The following is a 10,107-nucleotide window of genomic DNA, read 5'->3' as shown; positions in this document are numbered from 1 at the left end:
AGCCAGCTCATTGTCACTTGTAAACTTGCTGCCCCAGGGCCTGATTTCCAGAGGGAAAAGAAATTTAGAAGTCCATAAACTTCAAACAGACTAAAAACTACTGCTGGGGGTTATAGCAGGGGTTGATCTCAAAGAGCTCCATAAGGCTACAGCTGAAAATTGAGGCCAGAATGAAGCATAGTGCTCAGGTCAAACTCCCAACAAGTGAAGTTTCTGAATCCAGAGTCCTCATGTAGCTCCCACACGTCTTCTACTGGCAAACCAACGGGCAAATAATCCAGGTGGGACAGTTACAGGCTTGTTTTTATTAAAAGACATCTTCAGAAAAGATATTTTAGTACAAAAAAAAAGTTTAAAATACACAAACTACAGTTGCTTTTTGTTTTTCCAGCATCAAACATTTATAAATTACACCACATTGTTATTAACACTGCATTTAAATATGGAAACAAATTAAAACAGGAAATTCATCGACAAGATCCAACATCCTACAAATGACTATTTACAGTATTTAGCAGCTAGGAGCTCTAGCACAGTAGTCAATATGACTTCAATAGGGCGGGATGCTTGGGAAGCCCCAAGATGGCAGCTTGGCCCGTAACAGTCTTTGGGGACCTGTTTGCCCACCCCAGACACCCACCCCAAAGGGAGAGGCGATGCTGCGCGTCAAGATACACACCCAAAAGGCAGCGTGGCTCTTGCAGAGAAACCTTATTGTCCCCTGGCCCTTTAGAGCGAGTCTCGGGGCATGCACGGTGCTATTCGCTCTGCAGAGTACAGGGAGGCTGTTGGGAGAAGGCAGCGCTCCAGGGGATTTACAGCTGACAGAAGGACTGGTCCTGCCCAGGGACAGTCACTGCTCTGTACCTGTGCTGTCCTAGTGCTCGTCCTAACCGCCCCCAGCAACACTGGTAGGCTCCAGGCAGGGCTTAAGACTCAGCCCTCCAGATCTGGCCCTTGGTTCAACCGGCTGCAGGATCCCACCCACCATCTCCTGGAGCTGAAAGCAGTTCCCCCAGCTCCTGGTAAATTCCAGCAGTCAAATACAGGGCTTGAAAGCCATGGGGGCCAGGGCAGCCAAGTGAGCCTGAGGTCCCCTTCTGCACAGGGGGTCCTTCAGCCTTCCCACCAAACCCCATATTCTCAGCAGGTTGAAGTCACCGGAGTAGGGGCTGCGCAGATGGAGCTGCCCGAGGCTCACTGCCCCCCCGGCACCAGCGGGGGAAGGAGGCTCTGGGGGGCTTTCACAGGAGGTACATAGGACATCATCTGGGAACAGCAGTGAGAGACAGGACACAGCGAGGCTCCGTACCCAACGCTTGGGTCCAGGGTAGCGAAACACTTCACGCACTCCCTTTCCCCCCAGCCCCAGCTCCTCAAAACCAGCACAGAAGTGTTCAGACAGGACAGAAAGCACCAGACAACTTGAACTTGCTGCAGCAGCACGTGGCAGGTTGGAAGACCCCTGTGCATGGTCTGGAGGTGGACCTCCCTGCTGGTGGCTCCTCTTCTGATTTGGGAGCTCCCATCCAGGGGTTTCAGCAACATGGAGCTGTTTTACTTACAGCGAGCAGCTGTGTCATGCCACTAAAGGGCTGCTAACCAAGAGAAACGCTCCTCGGGGGACCTCCCGGGGAAGGTGGGTTTGTTTTCTGTAAACACCAAGTGATGGAGCTCAGGTCTGTGCTCCACAGAGAAGGTCAAGTCTCAATGGCAGCTTTAGGGCTCTGCTTCCAGTGCTGTGGGCTGGATTTTCATGGTGGTTGACTTCAGCGGGTAATACCTGCCTTTCCATGTCTTCCAGAAGATGCCCTGCTTGCGCTCGTGCCTCTGGCGGGGGATGGAGCGGAAGTACTTCCCATTGAGGTTGGCATGGCCACAGGTGCTGAACCACCAGCCACCTACCAAGGCAACACAGAGGCAGGTTTAACCCACAGCACTCCCAGACAGAAAACAAACCCAGGTTCAAGGCAGCTGCTGCCCCCATTTTCCCCACTTTTCCAGGGCTTCGGGACCTTACAAGACCACCTCGTACACACTGGAGGAGTCCCATGCACTGGGAAACCTTTGAACAGATCCGATATGACTTCAGGATGCATCTGCAAATCCCTGCTGCTTCTTCTGGCATGCAAAACCCCCTCAAACCCTTCAGCAGCCCCATCTCAGGCCTGGGGACTGGCCTCTGCTTCACTTGAAAGGTTTCCAATCAAGATAGCAGCCAGCAAAGCTGTTACGAAGACAGATGCTTGGGCCGAGACCTGAATCATGAACCCCTCCTGGTTTCAGCTTCCCTCCTGGTTCCCTGCACAGCTCCTCCCAAGGATGCAGCTTTCCCGGGAAAGCAGGGGACAAGCCGGGCTCAACACCAAAGGGGCACTGGCCCACTCACAGCCACCACCGGAGCGCGGAGGGCTGAAGGGAAAGTGCACACCACTGCGAGGGAAGAGCTCGTACTGACCTGAAAGGTGTTTGGCACAGTTTGTGTCAGCTTTGAGGTCGTGGTCGCGATCCCGAGTGGAGAAGGGCAGCTGCCTGAAGTCCCCAATGGCGTTTTCCAGCTCTCCAGACAGAGGTCCCAGCAGGTTGAGTGTGTAGGCTGTGCTCTCATCACCAAGGTTGAAGACAAACTGAATCACCTGGGAATTTCCCTCCCAGTCTTCCAACTCAATCAGGAGATCATATCTTCCCTCTTGGACAAGGTAATGTATCTTCTCCAAGCCCAGCCAGAAGTCACCTGAAACAAGACACATTGCGTTGGCTGCAGGGACACCAACATGCTGTGCAAAGCAGACATGTTAACAGGCTCCAGAGACACACGGGGACAACCCAGGACACTGCAGCACTTGAAACACTGCCTGGCACCTGCAGGACAAGTCAGGAAGACCAAGGACTCTTGCTCTGCAAGCAGTGTTCCCGACTCCTCAGCCCAACGCTGTGCTGCAGCACATAGAGATCTCCAGGGGCCAGCGAGGGGGAATGACTTGTGCTAAGATATCGCTTATCCCACGATAAGAAGATAGACACGGTCATCCACCTACCACGAAGGTCTCCAAAGCCATTTTTGTAGGCATCCCAAAGCTGGTCAAAGTCCACAGAGCCATCTGTGCGCCTCTGGATCACTGTCCAGCCACCTTCTGCGGGCAGGGAAAACATGGTCATTTGGGGTTACCATTTCAAGACCACCATGCAAAACGCTGCGGGACATCTCCACTGCTTTACCTGTGGTCATGTCACAGTAGACTTTGAAGGGCTGAGACCCTGCAGGTTGCACCTGGAAAATGCCGCTGCTTTGCTGCCCGGCCAGGAAGAGCTGGTGGCAATCCTCCGGGAGCTCTGCGGGAGAAGGAAACAGCCATTGAGGAGATGGCCCCGAGTCCCACTTCCTCAGCAGGTTGCTCCTACCATGGCCCCGGCACTTGCAGCCCTGGCGACGAGCCCGGCCAGCTGTGCGCAGCAGTGGCTGTGGCTCTGGACACGTGCTGGTGACGACGGCCCCCGACTTCAGCATCTTTAAGCTGTGACCCCGTATCTTCCCATTTATCCAAACAGCTCCTTGGGCTTCCGTCCAAGGCAGAAGCCAGGCATCGGGCCAGGCTGGGGTGGCCTAGGCTGGAGAGCACGGCTCCCCACCCAGCAGAGCCCTGAGGAGCTCCCCAGCTCCCTCCACGCCTGCGGCAGGCAGGAGCAGCCCCTTTGGGGTGGGGTAACACCAGGGGCAAGCCAGGGCCAAGCATCCCCATCCCACCCCGAGGCTGAAGCAGTCTCAAAGGGCCTCATGGACAGGAAAAAACCCCAAGTCCTGACATCAGGAAGGTGCCTGAGCATCCAGCAGACGACCTCTTGCTCCCAGCAACTGTGGTGGCCCCAGGCAGACGTCCCGCTGGGCACCCTGCCACCAGCAGGCATGGGGCCAGGCTGCAGTGACCCTTTTGCCCAAGACACACCGACCGGAGCAGGGAAGGGGTGGGTGGACCACAGGGAGCCCCAGCTCATTGCACGAGTGGATTGCCCAGGGTGAGGCCATCCCCCAGCTTGCCCCCCCTCCATCCCCACGCCAGCCGGGCTCCCACCTCTCCTTCCGCCCCTGAGGGGACTTTGCCCAGAGCTGCCAGCAAAGCACCGTTTCAACAGCGCTGATAAAAGTCCATCCAGGAACCACCACCCGCAGCACTCGGGGAGAGACGGGGGGGAAGAAAACCTGTTACAAAACCCAAGTCAAAAGGCCGCAGGAGGATGTGCAGGGACTTCAGCCCCTGGGCCGTCGGCGCAGTCAAGGGGCTCTTTGTCAGCCGGGACAGGTGCCCCCGTCACCCCCAGACAAAGGGGGTCTGTTCTCCCCGCGCAAGGGTGGGATGGATTTTGGTGGCTCACAGCTGCTGCCAGCGCAACCCCAAGACAGACGAGTGAAGAAACCTAAAGACAAGCCCCGGTCTGTGCCGGGGTGCTGGCCACCCCCGCAGCCCCCCCGGCGGGTCCCCCCTTGCAGTAGCTGCCCCCGAGGTCAGGGCTGGTACCGTGATCCGGGACAGCAGTGGGGAGAGGGGCCTCCCCCACAGGGCTTCGCGTGGGGCAGAAGGGGGGAAAATGGGGCCTTTGAGCTGCTGAGGGCAAGAGCAGCCCCCTCGGGGCATTGCCCCCCGTCCTCGTCCTCGCTGGGCACCTGAGGAGCCCCGATGCTGCGTCGGGGCGAAGAGCGGAGCCACAGCTGGAGAAAAGGTCGGTGTGGGGGGACCAGGGGATGGCAATGTGATACCTGTCACCACCTTTAACCCATTTCACCCCCCCACCAGACCCCTCCGGTGAACTTTCCCCTCCTTGGCACAGGCAGCCCCCCTCCCACCGCCCGCAGCCAGCACGGCTGGACTCCTGCTGCCGTTGGCATCCCTCACACCCCCGGGCTGATGCCAGCGTGGGACTGGTGCCACCAAGCCCATCAGTGCACCCACGGCACAAGCGTGTGGCCCCGAGCCCTCCCCCAAGTGCACACGTGGATCGAGGGCGAGCATTTTGCATGAAGGATCAAAACCACACAAAGCCACCCAGCACCGTGGGGAGACCAAGTGCATCCCCGATATGCCCACTTTCTAGGTGAATGCAGCCAGGGAAGCCAAACGAGGCTCAGGGGAAGGAAAACCCACCAGCAGACCCCACCCCCACAGCTGCAGCGACCCCTCACAAGCGCAGCAACAGGGAGGTGCCGGGGGCTGCTGGGCTCGCCCGGCCTCGCAGACCTCCCTGCCTCCTCTCACCGTATCTCCTAGCACCACAGGACGGTGCCCGGGCGGATGCTCAATTGCCCCAGCGTGCAGAAGTCAATCCCATCCCCGTCTGTTTTTTTTCTGGGCCCTGGCCACACTCACTGCACTGGGATCTCTTCTGTTCTCCTGGTGCAATGGGGACTTTGAAGCAGCTGAATGAGATGCAGCTGCTTGAACAGTCTCAGCTCAATCTTTTTGTTTGAGGAACACGCTTGTTAGTTCCAGTTCATGTTGCACATCCGTACGGCACCAGCAGAACAACAAGACCTCCTGGCTGCTCTGGATGTTTTTCTTTCCCTCCCCCTTTATTTAGCCAAACAAGACGGAAGAATCAACAAGGCTGGCTGGAGCTGCCCCAGGCATGGCACCGTATTTAGCCAACAGGATCTCCAGGCATGACAGGAGGTCACCAACCTGGGATAAACACCCTTTCTTGCAGACAGCAGGGCACGCCTGGAGCTGTTTGCATCGCCTCCCCCTCACTCTCCCCAACCCAGCCCAATTATTTTGGAGTCCCAGCGCCACGGGGAGAGAGCGAGCAGGGCTCTACCTTTCCCCTACTCGGCCAGCTGCCAGAGCACAGGCTCTGCCTAAAGACGTGATCCTCTTTCTGCAAGCGATTAAACCTTTCACTCTCCAGGCTGCTTCAAGCCTTCAACTTTCACACGCTTGGCCCCGTGCCATCTCTGGCCTGAAAAAACTTGTGTTCACTGGATGCAAATAAAAGGGTCTTTCTGGAAGGGCTGCTGGTGGAGTTCATCGCTGTTCCCCGGGGCCATGCCGGCACTGCGGCTCTGCCTGACAATAGGCAGGGAGCCGCCGGCACAAGCCTTCCTGACGCTTGCCTGCTCTAAAAGCCTCCCCAGGCAGAGGGCATGGGGCTGGCCCGCCAGATACTGCGTGCTTTAAGATTTGCCAGAGAACTCACTCAACTTGCTAATGAGGAAGCTGATTTGTTTTCTGTCAGTGATATCAACATCGGGGATTAGGCAAGAGAAGAGGGAGCTCACGGCTCGGCCGGGTGGCAGAGAGTCGGGATGCCCGGGGCACTGGGGATGCTCAGGGTCTCCCCATCAGGGACAGTGCGGCACGAGAAGGTGCTGAGCTCTCGCACCCACCGCCTCGCAGCGGCCCTGGGGGCTGTGGGCCCTCACTGCCTCCTGTACTTCACTGGGTGGCTGCACCCAGTGCCCATCAGCCGGTGCAGAGCTGACAGTACAGCCTACGTCTGCCACCAGTAAGTAGCAAAGACCCGAATCCATCTCCCTGCACCCCACTTTCAGCATAACCTGAGAGTGGAGCAGGGTGGTTGGACTAGATGTCCTTTAAAGGTCCCTTCCAACCCAAATGATTCTAGGATTTTATGACACATTACTGAGAGCAAGTCACAAAGCAGAGTTGGGAAAAAACAGGGGGAGAAGGTTTTGAGACAGTTTTCTGGCTCGCTAGTGCTACTCTGACCGAGGGAGACCTCACGTAGCCCTACGGCAGGCTGGCCAGCCCCACTGAGCACCAGCCCCACTGAGCCTCGCACCAGGAGGAGGCTGGAGCCTCGCATCCCATCTCTCCCCTTGTCCGCATCGATTCTGCAGCTCTTTGTTCTGCCCTCCCAGCTTTCAGGCACACTGGTGACAGCTCCAGGCTCCACATACAAATTACTGTGTGTTTTCCCATAGCTGCCCCTGCATTAAGCCCTGAGCAGGATTTCCCCATGCACCCTCACCCTGCCTGGTTTCTGTTTGGCTCACACTGGACATCCCCAGACAGCTGCACGGACGGAGCCAGCACCGTGATTTAGCTGACATAACATGAGAGCAGCTGCTCCCAGCCAGCAAACCCTGCGGGGACACCAGTTCCTGTCCGGGAGGGAGGCTGCAGGACGCCGCGCAGCTGGGGACACCCGCTCTGCTGCCCTTCGCTCTGCGGGAGCTCCTCCAGCCCCCTTGCCGGCAGAGAGGATGCTCCAGGCAGAGCCAGGAGCTCCGGATGCATCATCCACTCGCCTGCTCTGGTACACGTTTCCCAGGGCTGTAAGTGTCCAGTGCCTTCGCTGCCCGGGCATTTGCCGCAGCTCAGCACCTTCTGCTAAGGATAGTGCTAGCTGAGGCACTTGTCTTATGTACGAGCCCTAAACATGAGCCAAGGGAGACAGGCACGCAAGGATCTAGCTCTCCTCTCACGGTCCAGGGCTCCCAAACGCTCCCCTCTGCCAGCAGACAGACTGAGAGCAGACCCTGCCTGGTAAAGCAAGAGCAGGTGAACAAGAGTTAACTGCAAGGAGCAGAGATCCTCCTTTCCTGCCTGCGTTCATACCCCACCTGCCAATCCTCTTTGACAAATACCTGCTAGCGGCATTTCTCCGCTCCCCACTGCATTCTTAATATCAGGCAGAAAAATTCCTCTTAAAACCTTAAATTCTTGCTGGACTTATACTGATCCAGAAGGCTAGGATCCTGCCCGCGCTCCAGATCCCCCCAGTCTGGCCAAACTCCCAAGCTCTGGTTTTGTGAGCAAATCTCACATCCTGACTCAGGACAACTGAACCTTTTGTTTCCAAACGGTTACAACTGCTGCAGGTTTGCTCTGGTGCGGCGGAGCGGGGCGGCACAGGCAGATACTCACTCTGTGTCAGCATGGGCTCCCCGCTAGCGTTCTGGCTCTGGTTGGTGAGGCTGAGGTTCTTCTTCAGGTTTATCTTCCACTTCAGAGACTGCGTTTTGTTGTCTTTCAGGTGTAAGGGGATCAGTAGATTTACCTAAAAAAAAGGCACAAGTCGGAATGATTTAATCTCAGCTCATTTTCAACCCTGGTACTCAGGGAAGCTGATCAGCCAAGGCACCAGCTGCTCCCATGACCAGACCTGGAGCTGAACTTTCCCAGAAACATCGAGGAATAGGAGATACCCAAGGCTGGCAAAGCCAGAAATTATTGTGGTTTTTCACACCCATGCTAACAAGTTTATTCTGCAGATAAACTCAAAGGAAGAGTCCTGAGAGGCTCTGCTCCCACACGCCAATTCCTCCTATTGCTCTGTGCAAATACTTGGGAAGCTGGCGGTTTGCTACCCTTGCACCGACAGTGCAGCACAAGGCCCAGGGCTTTTTAGGGTCCCCAAAGCCAGGGAGCAGCAGCTCAGCCCGTTCTCCTGTCACCAGAGCGCTGTGTCAGCTCGGCTGCCAGGGCGGTTCATGCCGGGGTCCCCGCAGTGTGCAGGACCAGGCTTCAGTCCCCTAGCCGCAGAGTGGGATGGGAGCTCACCTTGCTCTGCAGGCTTTTAATCTGCAGATTCTGCTTGTCCAGCTTGTACTGCTGCTGCTTGATCTTCTGCAAGAGCTCCTCGATTCGCAAGTTCTGCGCATCCATCAGGGACTGCGGGGGGGAAGAGCCAGGTGAACCCCACAGCTCTGGGGAGATCTGGCTTTGCTGCACGTACCGCACAGAGCCAGGTGAGCCAGTCCCCCCGGCAGGGCTGGTCCCCACGGGTGCTCCCGGTGCCCTTCAGCAGGTCCCCACGGATGCTCCCAGTGCCCCCAGGACCATCAGGTCCCCGCACCGCTCTCCTGAGGCCGATCCCCATCCGTTGCTCCCAGTGCCCCGGGAGGGTCGGGTCCCCCTCACCCCTCCGGGCTGCCCCCCGTGTCCCGGAAGGGCTGCTCCCCACAGCTGCACCCTTCCAGCCAGTCCCGTTGCCCCGGGAGGGTCGGGTCCCCCATCGCTCTTCCCGCGGCCGCTCCCGGGAAGGCAGGGACCCCTCCCCACTCCCCCCCAGGTCGCTCCCCGTGCCCCCGGCCGGGTCGGGTCCCCCCCCGCTCCCCCGGGGCGGCTCCCCCCGGTGCTGCGGGCGATGCTCACCTGCAGCGCTCCCAGGTCCTTGGCGCTCTGGTTATCGGCCGGCCGCGCCTGCAGCGCCTGCCGGACGCGGCCCTCCAGCTGCTCCAGCCGCCCCTGGATCTCGGCTTTGTCGGCCGCCACCTCCTCCAGGCGCTGCCGCAGAGCCTCGGAGAGGTTGAGGAGCTGCCGGCCGCGGCCCTCCAGCTCCCGCACGCTGGCCCGCAGCCTCTCGCCCCGCTCCTGCGCCTCCCGCGCCTGGCGCAGCAGCCGCCCCATGGAGCTGTTGTGGGCGCTCAGGCGGCTGCCGAGCTCCCGCATCTGCCCCTTGGTGCGGTCCACGTGCTCCTTCAGGCCGTGGCCGAGCTGCAGCAGCCCGTGGGCGATCACGTTCACCTCGTCCCAGGAGGCGAACTGCGCCCGCCGCTCCTTGCCGCCCGCCGCCGCCCGCCGCTCGGCCCCGGGCCGCCCCGCAGCGGGCCCCGGTGCCGGTCCCACGGCCACCCCCGCCGCGGCGGCGGCGCACAGCAGCAGCGCTGCCCCCGCGACCTGCATGGCTGCCCGACCGCCTCCCAGTGCGCGCCCCGCCGCCGCGCCCCCGCTTTTATCGCCGCCCGCGCACCGCGGCGGGGAGGGCCCCGGGACCGGCCCCTCCCCGCTCGCCCGGCCCCGCCGCTTTGTTCGCCCTCCCCCGCTGGCCCCGGGCTCGGGCCCCACGCACCCGCCGCCCGCAGCAGCCGCGGCCCCGAGCCCTGGCCGCGCCCCCCGTCCGGGGCAGCCTCGGTCCCTCGCCGCTGAGCCCTGCCCGTGCCCGTCCTCGCACCTTGTCCCCATCCCCGTCCCCACCCCATCCCTGCTGACCACCCTGCCCCTCACCCCGCCCTGGGGAGCCCCATCCCCACCCAAGCCTTGCCGCTTGGTCCCCCCGCCGTGGAGCCCCCAGCCATGGGTGCCGCCCCACCATGTGCCTGCATCCGTGTCCTCTCGCCAGGCCATGCCCCGCTGGGAGTTGCTGGCCTTG

General features: G+C 59.8%; 1 protein-coding gene across 1 annotated transcript; it reads right to left on the bottom strand.

The window, feature by feature from the left end:
* Positions 1–285: 285 nt before the first annotated feature.
* ANGPTL4 (angiopoietin like 4) lies at positions 286–9,641 on the bottom strand. Its single transcript, XM_075175270.1, has 7 exons — positions 9,111–9,641; positions 8,517–8,627; positions 7,881–8,013; positions 3,220–3,333; positions 3,039–3,134; positions 2,459–2,734; positions 286–1,901 (listed from the first exon to the last, which is right to left on the bottom strand). Exons 1-7 carry the CDS (start codon positions 9,639–9,641, stop codon positions 1,720–1,722), a joined length of 1,443 nt encoding a protein of 480 aa, XP_075031371.1. The 3' UTR covers positions 286–1,719.
* Between the last annotated feature and the right edge of the window lie 466 nt (positions 9,642–10,107).

The sequence above is a fragment of the Calonectris borealis genome, chromosome 28 (assembly GCF_964195595.1).
Source record: "Calonectris borealis chromosome 28, bCalBor7.hap1.2, whole genome shotgun sequence".
NCBI lineage: Eukaryota > Metazoa > Chordata > Aves > Procellariiformes > Procellariidae > Calonectris > Calonectris borealis.
Note: the sequence above shows the minus strand (reverse complement) of the source record. Positions and strands in the feature narration are given on the sequence as shown.

What these genes read in the sequence shown, in the direction of transcription:
- ANGPTL4 (XM_075175270.1), bottom strand. Translation starts at nt 9,641, where the DNA reads ATGCAGGTCGCGGGGGCAGCGCTGCTGCTGTGCGCCGCCGCCGCGGCG. An exon ending in AGGACCTGGGAGCGCTGCAG is followed by an intron (nt 8,628 to 9,110) that starts GTGAGCATCGCC and finishes TCCCCCCCGCAG; the next exon opens with TCCCTGATGGATGCGCAGAA. An exon ending in CTACTGTGACATGACCACAG is followed by an intron (nt 3,135 to 3,219) that starts GTAAAGCAGTGG and finishes CCCTGCCCGCAG; the next exon opens with AAGGTGGCTGGACAGTGATC.